A 23,008-nucleotide genomic window follows, 5' to 3' on the forward strand; every position below is an offset into this window, starting at 1 on the left:
AGAATTCTGGCGAATTCGCGATAAGAATCTTGAATGGACGTACAAGCCCGGACGTATCTCGGGAAAACAGACTCGCTGCATTGCAGTATAGAATTCTAAGCCGCACAGCACGCCCTGGCATACCTTGAACTTGGCGCCAGGGTAAACATGTGGATTCCTTTCTTCGTTACGATGCAGTTGCAAGGCCAGAGGTCTGGACTGGTCAGGGTGGTGGCACCATGGAGCTAACTCGGAATACCGCATTCGGTTACACAAACGGTGTCACAGCCACTTTTGCAACCTCGGGCCCAGCGTTCTCTCCGAATGACGACGTCCAGGTAGGTCACTGTCGTTACGTTTCCATGCATAAATAAATGAGAATTGTGGTTCGCGGACTCGACTGCGTTCGTTGACACGAAGTGGAATAAAATGCTGGGAAATGAAGGGAGCTTTTGTACGGTAGGTACGAAGAGCTGCCAGTGCTAACGCGCAGGTGAGTTCGTTTCCACATCATTCCTCACTCACCGTCCTTAAGAGACGAGCCAAGCTATTAGCGTGGTTGACTCTGCCGTTTACTGTCTGCCACCCGCTTGTTTCCATCCATCGGATTGGCCCTAGACCTTCGGATCACCTAAGGAAATACACTTCATCCTAGCGCGTCCTGGAAGGACAAGCGAGCGACTTGAGAGGGGACGGGACACTCGCTAGGACAATCCGACGCCTCATTGACAGTACTGCTACATACAGTTCGTATGTTGGACCTCAGAGGCGTCGAGCAAGATATGGAGCAGCTTCTCGTGGTCGATGGCATTTTCATACGGTGGTTTGCCTCCTACCATCCAAAACAAGGGGCGGCGCAAATATTACTGATAAGGAAAACCGATATATGGCTATGTCTGGCCTTGTCTGGCGTATGGAGGCATTTTCAGCATAAGCCAATTGGGCACCGTTCAAAACCGAAAAAGACCAGACACCAACTCATAAATGTAGACTCCAGGAATCCCCCACCATCAAGACCCCACTCTCGGGGGACCATATTTCCGCAGTAGGAAGGATTCCAGAAGATGTCGCAATCACGATCCGGATGAGGTATGGGGTGCCTTTGTCTTATCATTCAGCTCAAGGCCGTCAGCTCCACAGAAATACTAAGGTAATCCCTGGTGACTAACTTCCCAGACGGGGTGTGTACCACTTCCAGCCCGGCAGCTCGGACGTTGGTGGTACGACCGCTGGTGGCCTGCCACCTAGCACAACCCAGCCCTGGCCTGCTTCTTGAGAAGGACACGTCAAATGACCAGAAACCGTTAACCCTCATCGTGGCGTCCAACGTTCAACAGCTTTGTGGCACGGTAGAAGCGATTTAGCGAGGAGAACTTTATCCGGGCCAGGCTCTGTCATCCAGAGAGTGGGACCCCGGGGCCAAGGGAAAATCTATGAGAGAGGCCTCGTTTTGGCTTGGTTGGAATGCTGCGGGCTTTGTTCTTTTTTAAGAGGGACGTGTGGAGTCCGCAAAGCTTTTCATGATCGGTGAACTGGCAAACCGTGATTCAACCGCTGGCCGCGTCCCAAGGCAATGGGAATGCGTATATAAACCATACTTACCTACTTCGTGCCAACACGCTACGACGCTTGCACACACGTGTAGGGTCAGGTATGTCCCGAAACTACCATATTTTTACCTCCCAGTTCATTGAACCATGGCCATCCTATTCGCCTCCACCATATTATCGTCTGACCCTAGCACTTCACGAAATGGCCTCGCCATGTAGAGCATGCACCACGGCTTCTAGTCATTGCGCAGCACGCCCACTTGTTGCCCACTCCAACAGCAACCATTACTAACCCTCTTTGGCACCGAACGTTGAACAACAAACTCTGTGCGAATAAAGCAACTTAGCCAGTTGTCGGCTATTAGTTTTCCAGCAGCAGTAGTAAGCATTACTTCGCTGGGTTCGTTTATAGGAATCAAGTCTCATTCTACGTAAGAACCCTCGATTTCGGTAATCTCATAACCAACTATAGCTGGCTTGCTTCGGACCACAATTGGTAGTACCCCACACAACTACCGAACTCCAACAAGTTCTGGCGATTTATGAGCCACACCGCGCAAGGAAGCTTCCATTCTCAACTTCTCATTCACCATCCTCACTCCCGCATTATCAGACAAGGACTCCCGCTTGCACGTCGAACGCTATCACTGCGCGCGTTATTCCCAGATGTTTCGATGGCCACCGGTAATCTTCCAAGGGAAAACAAAGGAACATAACTGGAAAAGCGAACCGACGAATCTAACGTTTACATATCTACCTTCTGACAAGGTCGTTTCCATAAAGCGAGATTACGGCTTCAGCTCATTCAACTCGCACTATTTATATGCACATCAGCCTACGGTCTAATTTTAACTCCTGCTAGTGTTGTTCGCTACGCTGGCCGCGGTCATGTGCGAGATCGCAGTGCAGACAGACCAAGCCACCTTTGTAAAAAAGAGCCTGACACGCTGGGCCCCCGTTCGATCCTCTCCCAGGCGATACGGTTGCCTGGCACTATATCCAGATTCGCAAAGCTTCCAGTCCTTTCGAACATCGATGTATTAGTACTCACGCGACCCTCTTCGATGCGTCGAGGTTTCGTGGTGGTGCAAATTTTCTGGAGTCGCCAGTACATACTACACAGTGACATGCTCTAGAACCTGCTCGCCTGCATCCCACCTAGCCATATGTACATAGGCTCGTTACGGTACGCCCCACGATCGATCTACTGTAATCATTAACTTTATTTCAACCGACCCTCGATCAAAAGTGAGTAGTAACACGGCCTCCGTGCGAAAGTTGGTAATCCGCTTACGGCCTCGAAGATAAGGGAAATACCACGCCAACGCCAGCCTCATATCCGAGGACAGGCTCCGCGGGAGCTGTTTCCAATGCTCAGCGGGTGCTTTTCACCTGCCAACCTTGCTTTACTATCACATGTTTCTGTGGACTTGCTTATCAGGACCGTGCCACTTACGTAATTGTAGCAACCGTCGAATCTTCTTCTCGATAGTCAAAATGTAAGGTGGTCTCGGTCAAATTAAACGTGTGGATGATGTGCGGTATGCGCACGCAGAGAACTCGTGCCCATCCTCATTGCCTGTACAATTGTCCTTCTCGGGAAGACGCCGCAGTTCCACCGTAACGCTTAATATCGTAAACTCCGTAGGCCTTCTATCGCATCAGATAGGGGCTCGAGATATATCAGTCACGGAACACGATCGATTGTGATTGTCACATGAGGTACAGCAGAAGGTACTTATCAGAGTTGTTGGGGGCCACACACCTGACTCGACTTGAAAGAACACGTTCTCTCCGACCATATACAGGGGGCAACTGGGCACACCACTGGGTCATCATCACGCCCTTGATGCCGCAGTCAAACAAAATGCGAGAAGTACGCCAAGGTATCACAAGTAATCCAGATAGATCGGTCCCAGGAAGGCTTCCCGCACTCATGTTACATACCAGGTTTGTTGGAAGATGATCAGACTCGATATCCCATCGTCAGATCCACTCGTCCGTGAAGTCCAACTCAGGTATCACAGATACCCTGGCTGACTCCACCGAAGAGTCAATCATGATGCGTGATGCATTGATGGTGGGCACGCACTGTGCGCGTGTTCGTATCCTCAGGGTTTGGGCGCCACTCGTAAGACGAAAAGAACCCACTCGCAATTCAACATACTTGCCGAATTTGAAATTTGCTGTTGGATGCCTGTCGCCGGTGTTGGAATCGCAATATGCTTGCCTTGCTCGTGGCATGTGCTGAACCTGTCGCCCTTTATCTCAATGTCGAGTCCCATTAGCACCGCTTGTTTGTCGATGAGCCTACCGATAGTTATAGACTATGGCTGATTTGTCCGGCATGAGCGTCGTGCACTTACGTACCCTGACTCATTAACAGGGATTGCAGTGCAAAATGGACTGAACGTGCTGCGGCAATTGTCCAAGGTGGAGGTGATCGATTAGTGCATACTCCTATGTGTATGGTGTGGCGACTGCAGGTCGAAATTCCGCGAGGCGACCCCCGCAACCGGTGACAATGACGTTAAATCATAGCTGCTGTTGGTCAATGGAATGTATAAAGAGCGAGTAGCAGTTGTCAGGTACATGAAGCCAACTAATTGCTTCCCTTTATGCATACCCAGTTACCTGTATCACTGGGTCAAGGGCAACGAAAAGTTGGACCTGGAAGACATACACATACATAGCCTCCTTTGAGGTTTGAAACAGGCACATGCAACCGAGACCTACCTGGAACCAACGCGAACATCATCTCCACCTTATCGTGCAATTGCCACTCGTACAGGGAAAACGGCGATCACGTCTTCCCAAGATAATTTGTATTTCCAGCTCCACTTGTATCGAGGATGTTGTCTGCAGACTCTCACATGTGATCAAAGACGTCCGACAACCACGTCTACAAGGTGAGATAGACAGAGTGAACGTAATATCGATGAACGTAATACATATATATGCACGTTGGTCCGGGTATCCGAGACCGACTCGGCAGAACAATATACCGGCACGCAGCGGCTTTTCTTCAGGAATATGTGGATTCTAGAAAAAAACAGTACAGGGAGAGTCGGTGCTGTGTAAGCACAATGTACCGCAGCACTTCAATGCTGTGCACCGAGATCGATTGCTGGGTTCGATTCGACAAAAGCAACAATTTCGAATCGGAAAAACGTGTCGCTCAGCGGTGACTCGGGGATGACCGTGGACTGTGCAGATCGTGTCCTAGGAAGAAGGCTTCCGCTGAATGGCCAAGCTGTGGGTCACTTCGCCCGGTCAACTTGTTGCACATAGCTTGTTGCAGCCCAGAAACTGTCCAAAACCTGCACCCGGCTCCGACACCTCATCAAGGGTCCTCCGAGTCGCTGAGATCACGCCAAGCTTTAGCCCTGTGTACGATCAGCCTGGCAGAATGTTATAACTTTAAGCCGCAAATATCGATGTGGGAGGCTAGCAATGTAATGGGAAGACCAGAATTGCTCTGGTGACCTCTGTTAAACAGTTGTTCGCGCTTCTTCGACATGTGGCATCGTTCACGTCATTCGTTGTACACCCTGGTGCCACCACGGTGCGATGGTTTACGAACCCTGAGGCCTGACGTGGCCGACCCCTCGGAGTCGCTAAGAAACAAACGTTACCGATGATCGCGATGCGGCCCGTTATTATTCGAAGCAAGAGATTTTCCGAAGGGATGAACTTTGGAATTTCCAATGCAGGGATTGGGCCTGGGCGGCGTCTGGTCGAGAGAGATCGTTGAGCGCAGCGCGTAAGTTCAAGTTGTAGACCTTTCGGATTTGATTTCGAGTCTTGAATTGGAGAAGTCAGGGATTGCAATCCAATCCTCCACCGTATGGCCCGAGCTCGCTGAGGTTGCAAGGATGCGTATCTTTACACCAAGATCCAAATTTTGGCACTGTACTTGCTTATTTAGTATTTCAATACCACTATTTACGTCCCAGACTCGAGCCCAGCAGCTCTGATGTAACTCTCGAGAACCAAATCTACCGGTGCTCACCGTCACGGTTATTACGTCCCAAACATTAGCTCGACGCGTCAAGGTTCGGCTTCATTTATTGATCAACCGAGTTGTATGTAACTTGTAACGTACTAGCGTTCTTCTATGTACAGTACTTCCTTATCATCGCGTCCGTCCGCCGGCGATGTACCCCCGTAAAAAGCGATATATGTATCGCAGTAAGTGCTATCCTCCTACGGCGGAACGCATAGCAAACACATGTGGCTGACCAAGTTTTTGGAAGGTTCGGACAGAAATTTGGCGACGATGCAGTCCGCGTGTCACCAGTGATCAGACACACAACAGCGCGGCCCATCGACCCCCCGAACACCACCTTTCACGTCAAACTCGACAGGACTCGAGAACCTCCTTCCTCGATACAGTAACAGACAATGAATCTCATTTTATCATATCAAGCTATCCTTCCATTTCCTGTGTAATAAGCGATACAGGCCGAGTGATCATCAACGACAACGACGCACAACTCGTGATACGAACGAGCGATGAAAGACTTTATCTGTTTTTATTCGACCCATCACGGGCAATTGCTACCGAGAGCCACTGTGGTGACCACAGATGACGATATGACAACTCCGTGTGTATCGGAAAACGTTATACTGTTCAATCTGCGTAGCAAAGTATGAAGCTCCACAGCTGTCACTTGCTGGTCCTTTCGTGGGGAAGATCTTATAATGCATAGTCGTCAGGGCGGTACTCCGCAACACCACTTCAGTGCAGTCCGCGGGGGAAGTAGATTGATAGTGGATATGTATGTATACTCGAAACAAGGGGAGGCGCTCGGGCTACACCAAACTAGGCGATGTTGGCGCACAGACTGCGATATTTTTTCGTGCGTTTGATGGGAGAGAAAACAACCGAGCATGCGCGCATCAGTTTGTTGTGATGAATATAAAGATTATTGAGCGGCCGTCCTGGAATGCTTTGAATATCCATTCAACATTCTTGCATGTATTATCAAACATACGCCGCTCGTACGCCTACTCGCCTGGATGTGCACGGAACGCCCTGGAGTCATCGTCAAGGATCCCTGCTGCGGTCGCTGCTACAAGCGAAGCAACGCTCCTATGTGCAGATGTCACCATCATTATGATGGGCCTCATGTAGGAACTCCTATCTCCAGAATCCTTCGTGGGACATATATAGGATTCTAGGTCGAGAGATACCGGCGTCCGTAACTCCGGTCAGTCAACCGTTGGCAGTCGCGCGATGTCCAATCTTGGTTGGCAGGCCGAGGAGGTTGTCGTTGCGGTTTCCTGGGTCCAAGGGGCTGCATGGTGTGCAACCGCATGCTTCTCCGATATTCGCACTTGTGGGGATCCATTTAAATCCTCGAAGAGAAGGTTGGATCCATGGTGGAGAAGTTCTCCCAGGGGCCCCTGCCAGTCACGTGGTCAATCATGCAATGAATATTAGCCCGCCTATTATCATTTGTGCGAGCTAACTGTCAGGGCGAGTTGCACGCACCTGCCAAGACGGAGTATTGCAGTGGAACAACTATCAGCTTGCCATAATATTATCGCAAGCGTCGCAAATCAAATAATGAAGGAATATGCCGCAACACGTTGCCAGGTTTCCGAAGGGGAGCCATTTCTCTCCTGCGCTTTATCAGGTCATATCGAGATGTCATCAAGCTGGCCGCCGTTCCGTGTTTTGACCCTGGACATCCGCACGTTCGAACTCCCCGGCGATGCGTTTCTTCCCGCGGAAACGAGCGAAGGGTAGTGTTCCGTGGATCAGGGTGGATCGTAAACGTATTCGGAAACTCCCAGGAAGGAGCCTACAAGGTATTGGAGTTTGGATGGTAGGTGTCTGATTGAAGTTCAGAGTGGTTGATCGCGAGTGTCTAGGATGCGGCTAGTGCGGTCAGCCTCTGTGGTCCACTCAAATCGGGCCCGCAGATATATGGACTGCATAAGGCGATGTTTTTCAGCAGAATAGGGGAGTTACGTATCGGTAGCGCGCTGGGTGTCATGAAATATACGAGGTTGTGAGTTGTCCTAATAACAACAGCTGGGCGTGATATATCGATGGGCCGGAAGGCAATATCATGATATTTTTATGATCCGTTCCAGACGAACAGATGGGTTACGATGGCAGCGTAGGATCCGTATGTGATGGCAAGACGTTGAACCTGAACCTGAGTCATGGGCGTAGGAAATGCCGCGCGTGCTGTGTGCGTGCAACGCCGTCGCGTCGACTAGAAATATTAATGCGGCGTTTTGAAAAGCTGAGTGTGTACCCGCGATGGGCCAGCTGATCAGTGGCGACGCACATTTGTCTAGATGTGACGTTATGACAGCCTCTTTATCGTTTCGTCAACCAGAAGTTTTTCTTTCTTATTGGTGCACAGTCGCTAACAGCCTGAAGGTCTGACGTCTGCCGCTAGTTTGCGGTTTGGTACCAGTCGCACGTGCGTTCGGGCTCGGTTGTGCTCTCGACAAGTTTGTCCTCGGAGAGAGATTTCCATGTTTGGATAAGGGCCGATCTGAGATCTGGACACAGCCCCCGAGTGGGACCCCGGGCTGAGGTGGGCTGTCCGAATAGGAAATGCGAGTATTTTATAATTCCTATAATTGTTTATATTCTCTCGCTCGCTCGGCAGGGCGACAATTATTATATGGCCTCCTCCTCCACTGGCAGTACTCCTGCACCACCGTCGATTCTACTCCGTCCAGCCTTGCTCGACAACATGTTCGCATCCTCCCCGTCCTCATCGTCGTCCTCGTCCTCGTCTGTGTCTGTGTCCTTCCGCCACCCTCGCATCCGTTTCGCACCCCTCCCAGAGCCGAGGCGAGACGACAACCCGTGCACCGACGGTGAAGACTGCGATGACGACGAGACCACTTCCGAATCAGAGACATCCGAGGAACGCGACTCCCTTTTCGCTGATCCATCTCCCTCCTCGTCGCCGTGCGCCACACAGTCAACGCCCGCCGTCCAGTCTGTCTCGCGGGCCAGCAAACTCCTCCGCCTGTTTCGTCTGACGTCAGCATCCACCCCCGCGCCTGCCTCCCGGGACGACGACCTCCGTCCTCGCAGTCGCTCTCCTCCCCCGGCCTCCTCCTCGTCATCCACCGTCCTCTGCCGCACCACGTCTCTCTCCTCCAACCACTCCCGCTCTAAAACGAATCACTCTCGGAGACATTCCGCCCCGCCACTCGGCGCAGGTGGTGGTCGCCACAGTTTCGTATCCAAAATGCTCGCCGCTCCATCTCCACTCTCACAGCAGCAACAGCCGCCATCTCCTTCGACGCCGCGTGGAAATTCCAACAGAAATCCAAAACACGTCAGAATGCTAAACGGAAGGATATACGGTGCGAAACGACACCCAGGTATGTCCCTTTCTTTCCTATTACGTACCATCGCTTCCTACGCGCTGGTATCATTCTACTATCATTATATAACTATCACAACGCTCACGGTAACGACACACAGTCCACTCCAACGCGAACCCGTTCGCATCCGCACGCGACGAACCAGAATTCGTGGAGTGGGGTTATGGCGGTATGGGCTCCGTACGCGCAAGCGGAGACGTCGCAAACTCAGTGTGGAAGGGCCTCCATGCAAACGGAGGCTCGGGTGCGTATATCACTGCCTTTATTGGCCCGCTCTTGTTCTCATGTCATTGCACAGGTACATTATCCCATAAACCCACCGCTTGGGGGGCAGGCGGTGGAAGAAGCACTGCGTCTGCTCGTAGGCACATGACCCAGACAGCACCAGAATGCAGTATGGGTAGTGTGACCGCTGGCGGTGACGACGAAGACGACGGCAGCGGAATGGGGTGGGTAAAGCGCAGAAGAGCTGAGAGAGAGGCAAAGTTGAAAGCAGAGCGCGAGGCAAAGGAACGTGCGGAACGTGAGGCTGCAGAAGACGAGAAAGAACCCAGAAAGAGTGGCGAGAGCATGTGTGCGTCTACCCTATCTACATCAACATCCTCAGGTGGTACGATCGGGGCTGGTTCTTCTCCAGTGGCGAGCACCAGCACGTCCGTGACTGACCTGTCATCATCACCAGCTGGAGACCGAACAACCGGAGAACACAAGGACACCGGCGATCACCAGCAGCACCAGGAACATCGCGTTTTGGCAACCATCCTCAGACCCCTCACCAACAAACAAGTTCAGTCGGGCGAACCCAGTCCCATCGAGAGCAAGACCCCATCCTCCCCTGGCGAGGACGACGACGATGACGAAGAGGTGTTGGTAAGTCGGCTGTTCTGTGCGTTGCATCAGCCGCTGATCAAGCAACAGGATACGCGCAGTAGGATGGCCCGTGGGGCCGGGGTGGAGAAAGTGAGCAAACATGTCAGCGGTGTAGGTCTTGGCGAGCCGTAAAAGATCTCAAGCGCTTGCGGGAGCGACGCGGATAACGGACACTCGTCGTCGTCCCCCCACCTCACCTCACTCCACCGCCTTCCGTGTCGAAGTGCCATACCTTCCGACCATATCAGTCCGCTGCGTCCGCCGTGCGCCTATGCAGCTCGTCTAACTGGCGTTGCTTGCACTTCACGCCATAAATTTATCCCCTTTAATACTCTCGGTCAACACCGACGTCCAAACTGTATCCATACGAACTCTCCCTCCGACACATTGTACAGCATAGTTGGCCATTGGCCTGACAAGTACCTCTCTCAGACAAGCGACGCAAGATGCGGCATATCGGCTCCCTTCCTTCAATTTCGTCACCTCAACCCCTGCTCTCATTCTCCATTACCTTATTCGCCCTCCTGGCCATTCTCCGTATCGTATTTCTTTTCGCTGCCTGCCTCTGCACGCCGCATATTATATACCGTACTCCCCGTCAGTCGTGTTCAATTCTGGATGTTCCCCCCGATTCTTTCTTTTTTCTTTCACTTAGGGTTTCCCCACCTTTTTCGGTGGTTTCTTCGAAAGACTATTCACATCCCGCCTCGTTCTTCATTTCTCGTGGCTTCTAGTAGTTGGTCCCATTTCAGTCTCTTTCTTTTTCTTTGACTTGTGACTTGGCATGTATGCGTATCACCGCTCCCTCCTTTTGTCCGTTTTCTTTTTCTTTCTCACTTGGTTTCGCAACCCCATCCGCTTATACGCTCCCCACTGTGCACATTATTGGCATTCGTCTTTGCATGTAAAAGCTACACGAGTAGGTAGCTAGATACACCACAGCACCTTTGTTGATACCCTTCAAATCTTCAGCCTGCAATCACACTTATCCTTGGTCTGCAAATGACCAAGCAATGGCAATGACAATTGAGTTATCGTTAGAACTCCGACGTCCAGTACTGTTTGACAGGTGCGTGCCAGTCAAAAGTCGTTAACCTTGTTCCCAGCGACTCGATCGACAGCTCCTCGACTCACGCCTCAGGAGAGGGTCTGTCCATTCCGAATTCTCCATACGGACATCCAGACGCTCGAGATCGAAGAAGGAAGATCTGGGGACGGAATCTGTGCGTGCACACACAAACACATACACGCAGTCATGAGAGATATAAGCCATTCGTGCCCGCGTGCCACCATGGCGCACTACTTCAGAAGGATCGATGATGATGATGATGATGATGATGTGACATGACTTCGACACGATAAGTTTAGAGTATGGTAGTATGGTGTATGGGCGTGCGTGAGTTTTGCGGGAGGAGATTAGATCAAATGTATGTGAGTGGAGATTAGATAGATATATAATAGTCCAGTGCAATATACATACCTACCGTATCAAATGATGATGATGATGGTGGTGGTGATGAGTCGGAAGTGTGTGAGATAAGTAGTATGCGGCATTTGTGCTTTGGAGGACGACTAGTTCGTGTGTGCAATCATTTGCGTACGGGATTAGACGGGCGATGGAGAAGGGTTTGGGGATACAGTTGTGTTCCAAGGCACGGGGACCGCGGAAGGTAGAACATGCGTGAGAAGCTAAGAAGGACCTTCTAGAGAAGACGGTGGTCAACACGGTCCGAGTCTTCAGTTCGCCGGAGTTGCGGGTGTGAAGGACCTCGATCGAGATAGAAAGGCCACTGGCTGTTATCCAACATAGGTATACAGAGAAAGGGTGACGGCCGCGATGACAAGTCTGTGGGAAACGAAGCCCAATCGGTTTGTAGGATAGATAACCGTGTCATCCATTCAACCAGTGGAAGGCTGAAGGTTGACTGACGGAGCGAAAGAAAAGAGGGAGGGAAAAAAGACAAGGTACAATGGGCGCTGCGGTCCCAGCGCAGTAAATGCGCAACCCCTTCCGGTTCCCACTACATATCGGCGTATTAGTTTCCATGAACCCCCATTAGCAGTACGTATGAATGTTGTTCTGGATAGAAAATTCCATCCGTTGTCATTACACAGGGTGTGGCTTACCGTCACATTGAATGTGATAAGGGAACGATGGACGTGCCAAGAGATATTTATTATCGATAGCCCGGTTGGTCCTGATAACCTGTCCGTCGCCACTGAGCTGATCTGCCCGCGATAATCCCCAGAAGCGTAAACCTACGTTCGAACAGAACCTCAATTATCGAAGGGAGGCACGAGACTATCGAGGTCTACTGGACCACCGGTGATCAAAGGCGAAAGGAATGTATAGGGGGTTAGAATGCCCGAAACAAGGAGTGTGACAGACATGCCTTCGTCAACTGGTCAGCCTAACCACATAAAATCTCGGACAAGGAACAGAAAATGGTTTGAAAGCCTATCCAACGCTTGTCGCCTGTCATCGCGCTGTTACGAGGACTGTCCATTATCGTTACACATACATACCTATCACATGCAGATGGGTCATTGGCAGCCTCGTACGCCACCCTGATCCCTATTAGCATGTACCAACACTGTACCACATTCCCAACCACTGGCGATCGCTTACCAGCATACACCTACTATTACGCAATTGGCTCACGATTTCCCACATTCCACCATGAGAGGTTTGTCGATTTCTACGAGTGGCGTTTGAGTTGTCGGTCTTCTGGATCTCTCTCGAGACAAAGAGGAATGTGAAACCGGGGGACCCCGGGTAGATGGATTCGAACGCCTGTTATGATCAATCAGCCAAGGGTCCTCCGGTCACAGGCACACACGCACCGGACCGAAGCCAAGAAAACGGTCTCCATGAAGGATTGGATGTCTTGGCCTTAGGCTAGGAATGAACCCCAGCGTGATCCCCGTGATGCGGGGTGTCCTGACGCTAAACGATTAAGCTTTGCAGCCTCTCTTTCTTTCTGGTCCACCCTTAAGTAAGTAGGTACACGTCACCCGACCTTCATTAAGGGACTCACTGCACCACCATGGACTGGCAAGCACCACCATGCACCATCAGAATTCTGCATAGAAAGATAACGAAGAAGGTATGGTAATGTCTTGGCATTGAGACAAGCCCTTTCCGAATTGCCAATATGTAGTAAGTCAGCAAATTCTTGGATAAGCAGGCTGTGCAAGTCTCAAGATATGCTAGTCACTTACAAGCTCTGAAGTATTAGCCCTGTGATCATGCCTATCCCCTTGATTGGGACTCTAGTGTCGGACGAGTTTACGAGTGCTAAGCCACCGAAAGCGCGATTAGTAATGATGTGCACAAGGGAAGTGCGTGTAGCGTACACGCTGATGCCAAGCCAACATGCTCAGAACAGCAACAATTGGCCTAGGTGTGTGTACGCCGCCATCAGTATACAAACAACGGTAACGGACTCTTACGAACTGCGAGCGAGTCAGTCCGCAGCTCGGAAGCTTTTCAGTGTGATTTTCTACAAAACTCATCTGGCCTTGACGAAATGGCGATCAGCCGTGCTGCTGTCCGTTACGCCTTCTACAACACCTGGATGACTGGATACAAGAAGAAAATGTGCAGCGGACGTAATGCCACTCTGACACCCTGGGAAGCACGAAGTAAGACATACCGACATACTTTCTTAGCCCCTCTCCGCGCGAGAAAATCCATGACATGTCTGAATCTGCAACCCCCGAAACAACTATTTTCACCACTCGAATTTGCGTTCATGTTCTCACGAAAAATGCTGTGTTGCACCCGAAAGAGGTTTTTCCGGCTATTTTCCAAACGGGTCCGCAAAATCAGCTGGAGCTGGGAAGTGCCGGATTACTTGTTTGCGGTTGTCCTAGTCACCACCCAAGCCTGCTGGAACAGACTAGAACATACGTTAGCTGCGATCAAACGAAAGGAAAGGAATTTGTGATAAGTTCCCCCCACATCAACCTAGACTGTTCTGCCAGGCAACTTGACAGTTAATGTGTAGAGGACCCACGACACTGTGCCATTCGTGCCACTTTGGAAAGTGCGTGCCATGGTGAAGGCTACAAGGCATTAGACTAAAGCTTCATCGCTATCGCGTCCCTTTAACACCACACAGGCGAAAGGGTGATCGGGGGTGTACGAGATATTCCTTGCTGACAACGGGGAGCTGGAGATTGTAGGTGGCCGATACAACGAATTCCAGTATCGATCTTATCAGATGACAGGATCGATAACACTCAAAGATGACCCCAGTGGCTCAGGAACCCACGGGGTGTACAGGTGTTATCAAGTCTTGTGACCACTGCGGAAGCGTAAATAGTCGACCCTGCACTAGATAGGGGAAGGGGACTTTCCACCGTTCATGAAGAGCATTTATGCCAGAGGACAATGAGTATGCAATCGTGTCTCCTGTGTTTCAGTGATTATGGTTAAGTCCACAACAAGGCAAGTCTAACCGTCGATTTCGCTGGGAATACCAGAGGGATAATCGCCATTGACAAACAGGGAACCTCGAGGCAAAACTTTGCCAGGTTTTCAGTTCGAACGGTGATCAAGATTGATCAATGAGTCATCCGCCTCTGTCGACATGCTGCAAGGTAGGAAAGTGTCTTGAACCCTAGCGGGTTAAAGACGGGGTTGTTGCTCGCCTTGTGGTTCCTGCGCGGACGACCACAAAGGCCATGGAATCACTCCATGACTCTTTGAGGGCAAGGGTAAATTGGGAGCATCGTCACCACCTTTGTGCTGGTGACGGAAGTGAGGAATTGAATTTCGCACGGGACAATCTATGTGCCGGCGAGAAGAAGTCTTCCATGAATGATGGTGTGCCCACCCTCTGATCGCAGGAAGATACCCAGCTTCTTATCGCGATGCCGCGAGCAGGTGACCCATCACAGAGAAGACGAGAACCTCCCCCCACTCCGGATGTCTACTTCGTCAGCCCTATAACCATTCGGGTCGGTCCGCAGCGGGGCGTAACTTGAAGGCAGTAAGGCTGGTCGTACGTATCAGTGTTATTGCTCCTAGTCTGACGATAGGTACATTCCGCTCGGTGAGTGGACAAACTTGAAACTTGAAGCTTGAAGGCGCGTTCCAGGTCGCGTGCCACACGCTAACCCCGATATGAACCCGAGCGACACGCGCGTCGTGAGAACGATACAGTTTACCCCTTTCCAAACCATTGCGAAGTACAAAACCACGAAGCATGCTGCAGAATGGAACGGTACGAAGACTTATATTATACTAAGTCTATATGCCCACATACAGCGCCCACAATTTGTGATTCTGTCCTCGTGGCAGCAGTGAGTCAGGCTTGCTAAGGTGCAGATTACACCATAGTTGCATTTTTCTACGTCACAGTAAGGTGAGATTTATATATCGCTTGTACGTCCTTGTTCGAGTCGCCCTACTATGAACTGAGAGTTGAGTAATGCCTGCGCTCCACGTGTGAGACAGTACCGACGCACCGCCGACGTCCACACGAACAGAGCACTTTGGACTTGTCACATGACTAATGATTGGTTCGTTGCGTCATTTGTGTCACGTGACTCGGATTACTTTTTTGAGTGAACATCATGCTTTTGGCTCAGTAATCCAACGCTCCTTTGGGGGGTCACGCTGACTGCATAGACGCAGGAAAACAGTATAAAACTCTCACTCAGCGAGCTCGCAGTGGCTCGCTTTTGACTAGCAAAGCTGGCTCTCAGATTGTCCTCGGCGCTCTCCGCAGCGAGATTCATACGACCACCTAGTGCTGGACCCTTGGCTAGACTCCACCAGGTTTGCGGCGCCCCATATGTCTATTTTGATTTTTAACGCCACACTGTCGTTATCTGTTATCATGACATCAGATATCCAGGTCTCTCGCTTCCACCAGCACCATCAAGAATGGCGCCATTGGATCGTCCGACAGTCGACCGTTACGACTATATCTGTATAGGTGGAGGTAGTGGAGGCGTGGCTTCGTCGGTATACTGCGCGTTTATCGCTTCTAAGTTGAAATGTTGATAGTTGGCATTCAGCGTCGGGCAGCGTCCTATGGAAAGAAAGTCGCACTCGTCGAAGTCTCTCCCTACCTCGGCGGTACCTGCGTGAATGTTGGTACGTGTCGCCCGGTTCTTTCTCGTGAAATCTCGGATCAAATGCTTCCCAACACATTATAGGATGTGTTCCTAAGAAGGTTAATCTCCCTTTCCTCTCCCAGCCTCCTGAGCTGATAATGGGTCGCCTGATGTAGATAATGTGGCACGCCGCTGACATGGCAGATAGACTTCGCCATGCCGCCGATGGATATCACTTTCCGCGGCGTCCCCGAGCCCAACTTCGACTGGCCAACCTTCAAACTCCAGAGGGATGCATACATTCGGAAATTGAATAACATCTACGAAAAAAACCTCGACAGAGAACACGTCGAGTATCACCCGGGGTATGCGCGCTTCGTTGCCAAGGACGCAATCGAGGTGATAAGGCCCAATGGTGAAAAATATGTGATGCGCGCAGGATCACATTACTGTCGCAGTCGGCGGATGCCCTGTGATTCCTTCTGACGACAAGATTCCGGGAGCGTCGCTTGGTATCGACTCGGATGGGTTTTTTGAGCTCGAGGATCAACCAAAACGTGTCGCAATTGTTGGTGCTGGGTATATCGCCGTTGAACTGGCTGGTGTTTTGAATGCGCTCGGTTCTGAAACGCATCTTATCATCCGAAAAGACAATGTTCTACGCAGCTTCGACCCTACATTGCAATGATATCCTGACTCCATGGATGGAACACACTGGAATCAAGGTTCACAAGCATTCTAACGTAACAAGAGTGGAAGGTGAAAAGGGCAAGACATTGACTGTAGCAGACGGACAAGGGGGACGCAATTGAGGTTGATTGTCTGCTTTGGGCCATTGGTCGGCGGTCTAACACGGAAAACCTCGGGTTGGAGGATATAGGGGTTAAAACGGACAAAAAAGGTGACATCGTCGTCGATGATTACCAGAATACCACCACGAAGGGCATATACGCTATTGGTGACGTGCAGGGGAAGGCGTTACTCACCCCTGTAGCCATTGCAGCAGGAAGACGCCTTTCAAACAGACTATTCGGTCCCGAGAAGTTCAAAGACGACAAGCTATCGTACAGGAACATCCCCACGGTTATATTCTCGTGAGTGAGTGACACTGACTCGCTGGCCATATATCTGACCGATTACCAGGCATCCACCGATTGGTACTGTCGGTCTGACAGAACCAGAGGCTCGACAATTGTATGGCGATGACGTGAAAATCTGTGTGTTATTGTTTTACGTCGCTCCCTCCTGATCACTGACCCGAGCAGACAAATCTTCGTTCCGTTCGCTGTACTTCTCACAGATTGACGAGGAACACAAAGAGCCGACCGTTTACAAACTGGTCGCCGTCGGTGAAGAGGAGCGTATTGTTGGTGTGCACATGATTGGGCAGGGCAGCGACGAAGCCTTACAAGGTTTTGCGGTCGCAGTCAAAATGGGAGGTGCGTTCTTCTGCATTGGGGTCATCTCGTACGTATCAGTTGATGAGAGATATGCATTAGCACGCAAAAAGGACTTCGATGACACCGTTGCCATCCACCCAACTTCTGCTGAAGGTGAGTCAAGCATGCTTTCCGTTATCGCTGCTGATGTTTTGGGCCTGTACGTAGAGCTGGTCACGATGCGTTAAACAAATCTGGTCATCTTCAACAATTAGTTGTGTAGGGAAATATTGTATGGCGTTTCTTGTGTATGTATTAGTGTTGTCCCCTATAAGGCCAAGATCGGGGGTTGCCAGGGGCACTCCAATCCCCCTGAATATGTTTTCACGTGCTTGCTTTCCGACTTCCTAGGAACCGAGAAACTTGCACAATCGCCGCGGAATTTTCTGTGGAGCAACTCATGATCGGACACTGGCTTGAGGAAACTCGGGGGACGCTGCCGTCGAAAGTTGATTGAAATGGGTGTCGGAGCTGCCGTCGCCAGTAATGTCATATACAAAGCAGCACGTCGTGAGCAGTCCGTAAGGTGACGACTTGAACAACGAGCATCGTTGATGCGCTCAAATGGCAATGGCACGTCAACACTAAAATGGATTTGGTGGGTAACATATTCCCAGCTCATAGATATGCGGCTGCCACATCGAAGGTACGAGTGCGACAGTTGTACGCTCTATGTGCTCATGATACCCCCTCACATCAACTCAACTTACTTGTAACTTTCACTCCAGAAAGTGTATGCACCTGTCTGTCCGTCCGTGTGCCTGTTTGATGGATATGATCCCGTTTGCTGACTTGTAACAGGCGCCCTTGCACAGCACAGGTTATTATCCCCATGTAATTGAGCTTGTGGTAAAGCTCCCCTGGCCATAACAACAACAAAAACGCGGTGGTTTTCTGTCGATTTGCTTGCATCGCCACTTTTCACTTCTTCCCCTTCCATTCCTTAGTTCGCCCTCCCGTCCCTAATATACCAGCGGGATAGATTGAGTTCCCTTGGACTCCTGCTGGTTTATTATGCTTGGTCTTATTTCGAGTGTTTGGCTCGTCGCTTTCACGTTCTTTATCGCCGTTCGGACATATACCATCGATGACAGCAACTACTCGGTGCTCAAATTCTCTGAAAACCCAGCTGGACCCGTGTGGGGTCCATTCGGTTCGGATACGGGGGAACAGCTCTCGATCCGTCTTCCTAATGGAACAATGATGGCCATAAACTCTGCGCAGTGCTATGATGGGACGTTGTGAGTACCATCCGTTCGTGGAAAATGTGAGTTCGTTCGTATACTAACCCAGATTCCTTTGTTGGACAGTACTTGTAAGTGGTGAATAACGCTCGTTTACGGATTGGGTTTATCTAGCTATCATTTGTCCAGATGCCGCATGTTCAACGTCGAATAACTGTGCTGTCCAGTTTTCATTTACAGGTATTAACTGGTTCATGTTCTCTTTTTCGGTGTTCATTATACCCTGTTCCAACTCTAGGCTCCGGAATCACGATATATGTGCTCCAGGCCGGCCCACAAGGCATGTCCGCGTCGCTATCCATCGATTCTGGGACTGCGACGACTGCAACATTGGGCGCACCACCTGCACCCCAATACAATATCCCACAAGTGGTCCTTTTTGATGTTCAAAATTTAGTCTCTGGCAATCACACGGCGATTATGACAGTCCTGGATTGGGACGATGGTTTCAGCGGTATGATGTTGGATTACATAGACGTTAACGATGCAGTGGTTGCTGGAACCACGCCGACTACCCCTGTTGCGAATCAGACACCTACCCCCACCACGACTCAGAGTTCCTCCAACCCCTCAACTACCGTTTCCGTGACTTCACAATCGTCACAAAGCACGACCACTGCATCGAACCAGACTTCTTCCACTGCAACACCACCGGCTATCGTATCTTCATTAACCAATAGCACGTCAACATCGGCGGCCGTAGGCGCTACGTCCAGCCCTTTGGCTGGAAGTAGTAACTTGTCGACCTCGAGTTCCTCAAAGTAAGCACAACCGATGGTATTCCCCAAAAACGGTGAATGTTTGTTGATATCTTCCAGAATTAATGTTGGGGCCATTGCCGGAGGAGCTGCGGCCGGTGCGGTTGGTCTGCTTGCGCTATGCGCACTCGTCGTTCTCTTTTTCCGCCGTCGAAGATCGCGGTCGTCCAACGGCAATACTACACCTCTTCTTCGTCGTCCTGAATCCAGATTTTTGGCTGGACCTTTTGTAGATCCTTTCGCTAGAACCCCAACTGTGCCCGGTGATGGGTCTATCCTCACTGTTGCAGCTGGGGAACTGAGTGGGGCGAGTATCGGGGGTGCTGACGCTGGTACCACACCGGACATAGGCAGCCAATCCCCTTCGCTTCCTTCATCAACTGCTGCACGTTTCAGTCCTCAAGGAGGGAGCGCGGCCCAGAGCAGCGTTCCTGATATCAGCTCGGCTCCCGTCGGAGTTAGTCCTCTGCGACAGCTACCCGCTATACCTATCTCGCCGTCTACCCTGAGCACTCGCGCCACCGAAAACGCACAATTTTCATCGCAGGGGGGATTCGCGTGAGGCCAATCAAGCTGGCGGAACAGGACCCAATTCACAGTCTAGAATGCAGCCCGTCCTGACAGACGAACAAGCGGACTTTGTAACCAGTCTATACCAGAACAACGTCCCAGCACCTGTGGTAGCACGCGTGCTCGAGCGGATGTTGGCTAACCCGAATCCAAGTCCGTATGGCTCTAACCCTGGTGCAGCCGTTGGGCCATACGATCCAGAGCTGCGCGCGTACATGCCTATGCCAGCATCAGGTCACAGACGAGTACTCTCATGGCTAGGCAGTCAAGTCGGCGATGCAGAGTCGACCGCGCCACCTAGCTACGACCATGCACAGACACACTCATGATGTACATATTTCCTTGTAGTGGGACTTTTGTTGTAATTTGTCAGCTTTCGAGAGACCGCGTGCATGACTTTCAAATGGATGTCTTCCCAGTATATATTATGCTGTTGTAGGTGTTTTGTTTATTCAGTAATAAAGGACAGGTTTCCAGGGCTTTTTTCAAAAGGACGTACGTACGAAAGACCGAAAAAAGGCCAAGTCTGTAAATTCTAGCAGGCGCGGAACCAAACGCCTAGGGCGTGAACGTTGAGACGTGGCGTAATCAATCTTTTGTCCACCAATTCCAAGGTCGGTATGACCAGACTAGATTGGTTTGTCGCCCACCAGTAAAGCGGTTAAGCGACGGACTACCAAAGAGTAACCAGAAGGATAGGCATTCGAAGGCTAAAGCCGCCAAATGAGCATGGCCAAGGATGAGTTGTAGATTCGACGCTTCCGACTCGCCACCATGAACGGAAAAATTAGCCTGCCAGGACCAGGGAAGCTCTGTGTAGGAGCACGAATCGTGCATTTAGTTAAGCAGAAAGAGTGGAGCCCCGTAGGGACGATATCCCAATGACATGAATGCCACGTGAGACAGAAATCATGGGTCACCTACTTTGATCCGGTCGTGTTCTAGCTGCTGTCCATCATCGTTAAGTCCGTCAGATGTGGTCCTAAGTGTGTGGATGATCATTATTGATTATTGCTCCATTTGTTGCTGCCGCTGTCAACGTATCATACCGTCGTTATTCTAATGATCGTCGCTGCCATGATGAGTTGTCTATCCATGTGTATGTACGATTTCTGATGGACATTCTGTGGTTAATCGTTCCGCATCCGTAGTCCTGGGATGAACAAGGGAAAATGCTTGAATGCTAGAAACAAAAGTTACCAACGCGTGTCGGACTGGAAAAGTCGGTGTCAGTGCTAGCGGGAAGATTAGCAGCCAGCGTATTAGTACATTGTTCTTGAGCCAACGCCGTTGTGCTTGGCTGGCAATACTCTAATCTGCAAGCAGGCATACCACGTCAGATTTGCGCGTACAAATCACTTGCCTTTCATTGTGATGTCAAGTCCGTCCCGTCCTTGAGCAAACGTTTTCTACCTAACACAGTTCGTTTCGGACCCTGTTGACCAGTGGGCCGTTTCCGGTGATTTCAAGTGTCTCGGGGCCCATGCGATTTCGGTGGGAGATTTTTGCAACAAATTTGACACTTACGTCAGTGCTTGAATCATGACCGGAGACTCTCACGCCGCAGTCGAGGGTGATGCATGCACGGTCAATACACGTTGCAAAGGGCAGGATCTGATCCATCAAACTACCCGGCGTGTAGCGCCGAACCTGCAGCAGTAATACTGCTTAAGCTCTAACCCGTCTAGCTTCCCTCCTCACACGACTGACGATAAGCATTCGCATTCCCTAGATGGGTCTACTTGATAGGTTTCGCGTTTCTAAAAAGACCAACATTGTGCCGAAGGATATCGTTGTGTTGTGAGTGTATATTGATGAGCCACGTTTAGTGATATAACAACGCTAGGAACACGACTAGTCTCGTAGGCCCTTCTGGCGCAGGAAAGAGTTGGGTAAAATCAGTTTCGAGCCTATCGTAGTTTCGTACCAACGCTTGTTTTGCTCTCTCTGCATTTCGATCCAGCTCCTTAGCATCCTCTTACAAGTTGCGAAGTCTCATGTTCCGATCGGGAGAGGGCAGAGGCTCGATGTCGCCGAAATTCACGCGGAAAGGTGCCGTTTCGAAGGAGAACAAAGTGACATCGTCCTTGTAGACACCCCATCTCTTTGCACGTTCCGAGGGTCAGCTGGGGAGGAAGACTTGAAAGGATGGTTGGATTCAAAGTAAGGCCAACCTTCTTGCATCATTTACTGAGTAATGTGTCTGGCCAGATACAGGAAGCCGTGTAAAGCGGCTGGAATCCTGTACCTTCATAACATCGGATCTAACCCATATGATGAATGGCTAAAGGTCTCAAGGCATCTCGGCTGCTTGATGCCCATGTACCAAGAAGGTCTCGCTCCTAGCACCATTTACGTCGTCCCAACTATAACTCCTGGGGCAAAATTATCTACCGGGCGGATTGATACATCAATTTTAATACTCAAACGTCAGGCAGATGACGGAGGCGCATCGATGTTTATGACGCCTTTTGACGGAAGTCCGGAGACAGCGTGGGGTGTTGTGCGGGAACTTCTAAATGGCATGAAACTGGGGGGCTCGTTTGCGGGAGGATGCGTGTCCGAAGAAATTCCCTTCCGCTGGTGGGGAACAACGGATGTTGCTCTGGAAAAGAACATCGCCCTCAGCAGAACTCTGTTGGAAGGCGCTCCCTTGGGACACCCAGACCACTACTTAGCTCTTGTTGATCTCGCAGAATCTTTTGCATCAACGATTCATGAGAGAAGAAGACGGAAGGGATTTGGACGAGATAATTACCCTTCAACGCGCCGCATTTCAACTTACTTCCCCGGGCCACCAAGAACACCTTGTGACCCTCACTAACTTCGCGGACTGCCTTGAAAAGCGGTTCTGGAAGGAGGGCGACATGGAAGATTTAATGGAAGCCATACCCATCCGACGTGCTGCGCTGGAGCTCACTCCTCCAGGGCATCAAGAATATCGTACCTTCTCTTGTCCGTCTTGCGAGTTGCCTAGAACAGCGGTTTAGTAATGAAGGCGCCCTGGAGGACTTGACAGAAGTCATCAACCTCCGACGTGTTGCACTGAAACTCACTCCCACTGAGCATGGAGAACACTTCGCGTCTCTTGCCAAGCTTGCGGATTGCCTGGACTTGCAATATTTCAAACGTGGGGGTACCATGTCAGATCTGGAGGAGAT

The 23,008-nt window shown here is 50.7% G+C and overlaps 5 protein-coding genes across 5 annotated transcripts; 4 read left to right on the forward strand and 1 right to left on the reverse strand.

Moving 5' to 3' along the window:
* The first annotated feature begins 8,168 nt into the window (after positions 1-8,168).
* F5J12DRAFT_37926 (uncharacterized protein) lies at positions 8,169-10,056 on the forward strand. The gene is made up of 4 exons (XM_051739122.1): positions 8,169-8,894; positions 8,998-9,141; positions 9,196-9,767; positions 9,816-10,056. Exons 1-4 carry the CDS (start codon positions 8,180-8,182, stop codon positions 9,897-9,899), a joined length of 1,515 nt encoding a protein of 504 aa, XP_051601002.1. The 5' UTR covers positions 8,169-8,179; the 3' UTR covers positions 9,900-10,056.
* A 2,122-nt stretch (positions 10,057-12,178) lies between these two features.
* F5J12DRAFT_781954 (uncharacterized protein) lies at positions 12,179-13,827 on the reverse strand (the record flags this gene model as incomplete). The annotated part of the gene is made up of 9 exons (XM_051742645.1): positions 12,179-12,266; positions 12,294-12,361; positions 12,430-12,561; positions 12,612-12,666; positions 12,806-12,850; positions 12,990-13,127; positions 13,424-13,540; positions 13,625-13,669; positions 13,787-13,827. 9 exons carry the CDS (start codon positions 13,825-13,827, stop codon positions 12,179-12,181), a joined length of 729 nt encoding a protein of 242 aa, XP_051601003.1.
* Positions 13,828-15,332: 1,505 nt separating this feature from the next.
* F5J12DRAFT_823445 (uncharacterized protein) lies at positions 15,333-17,619 on the forward strand. The gene is made up of 11 exons (XM_051745388.1): positions 15,333-15,555; positions 15,627-15,744; positions 15,798-15,876; positions 15,939-15,955; positions 16,041-16,262; positions 16,330-16,491; positions 16,562-16,618; positions 16,650-16,930; positions 16,980-17,053; positions 17,102-17,275; positions 17,336-17,619. The coding sequence occupies exons 2-11, from the start codon at positions 15,664-15,666 to the stop codon at positions 17,461-17,463; spliced, it is 1,275 nt and encodes a 424-aa protein (XP_051601004.1). The 5' UTR covers positions 15,333-15,555; positions 15,627-15,663; the 3' UTR covers positions 17,464-17,619.
* A 292-nt stretch (positions 17,620-17,911) lies between these two features.
* Positions 17,912-20,267, forward strand: F5J12DRAFT_823448 (uncharacterized protein). The gene is made up of 5 exons (XM_051745389.1): positions 17,912-18,026; positions 18,077-18,516; positions 18,687-19,280; positions 19,338-19,775; positions 19,825-20,267. Exons 2-5 carry the CDS (start codon positions 18,290-18,292, stop codon positions 20,174-20,176), a joined length of 1,611 nt encoding a protein of 536 aa, XP_051601005.1. The 5' UTR covers positions 17,912-18,026; positions 18,077-18,289; the 3' UTR covers positions 20,177-20,267.
* Positions 20,268-22,167: 1,900 nt separating this feature from the next.
* On the forward strand, positions 22,168-22,837 carry F5J12DRAFT_891511 (uncharacterized protein; the record flags this gene model as incomplete). The annotated part of the gene is made up of 2 exons (XM_051747498.1): positions 22,168-22,484; positions 22,570-22,837. The coding sequence occupies 2 exons, from the start codon at positions 22,168-22,170 to the stop codon at positions 22,835-22,837; spliced, it is 585 nt and encodes a 194-aa protein (XP_051601006.1).
* Between the last annotated feature and the right edge of the window lie 171 nt (positions 22,838-23,008).

The sequence above is a fragment of the Pisolithus orientalis genome (genome assembly GCF_024613125.1).
Source record: "Pisolithus orientalis strain OTSU chromosome Unknown F5J12scaffold_10, whole genome shotgun sequence".
Taxonomy (NCBI): Eukaryota; Fungi; Basidiomycota; class Agaricomycetes; order Boletales; family Pisolithaceae; genus Pisolithus; species Pisolithus orientalis.

What these genes read in the sequence shown, in the direction of transcription:
- F5J12DRAFT_37926 (XM_051739122.1), top strand. Translation starts at nt 8,180, where the DNA reads ATGGCCTCCTCCTCCACTGGCAGTACTCCTGCACCACCGTCGATTCTA. An exon ending in CGGTGCGAAACGACACCCAG is followed by an intron (nt 8,895 to 8,997) that starts GTATGTCCCTTT and finishes AACGACACACAG; the next exon opens with TCCACTCCAACGCGAACCCG. An exon ending in CCATGCAAACGGAGGCTCGG is followed by an intron (nt 9,142 to 9,195) that starts GTGCGTATATCA and finishes GTCATTGCACAG; the next exon opens with GTACATTATCCCATAAACCC.
- F5J12DRAFT_823448 (XM_051745389.1), top strand. Translation starts at nt 18,290, where the DNA reads ATGCTTGGTCTTATTTCGAGTGTTTGGCTCGTCGCTTTCACGTTCTTT. An exon ending in CAGTGCTATGATGGGACGTT is followed by an intron (nt 18,517 to 18,686) that starts GTGAGTACCATC and finishes TGTGCTGTCCAG; the next exon opens with TTTTCATTTACAGGTATTAA. An exon ending in TCGACCTCGAGTTCCTCAAA is followed by an intron (nt 19,281 to 19,337) that starts GTAAGCACAACC and finishes GATATCTTCCAG; the next exon opens with AATTAATGTTGGGGCCATTG.
- F5J12DRAFT_823445 (XM_051745388.1), top strand. Translation starts at nt 15,664, where the DNA reads ATGGCGCCATTGGATCGTCCGACAGTCGACCGTTACGACTATATCTGT. An exon ending in GTGGAGGCGTGGCTTCGTCG is followed by an intron (nt 15,745 to 15,797) that starts GTATACTGCGCG and finishes GTTGGCATTCAG; the next exon opens with CGTCGGGCAGCGTCCTATGG. An exon ending in GGTCGCAGTCAAAATGGGAG is followed by an intron (nt 17,276 to 17,335) that starts GTGCGTTCTTCT and finishes GATATGCATTAG; the next exon opens with CACGCAAAAAGGACTTCGAT.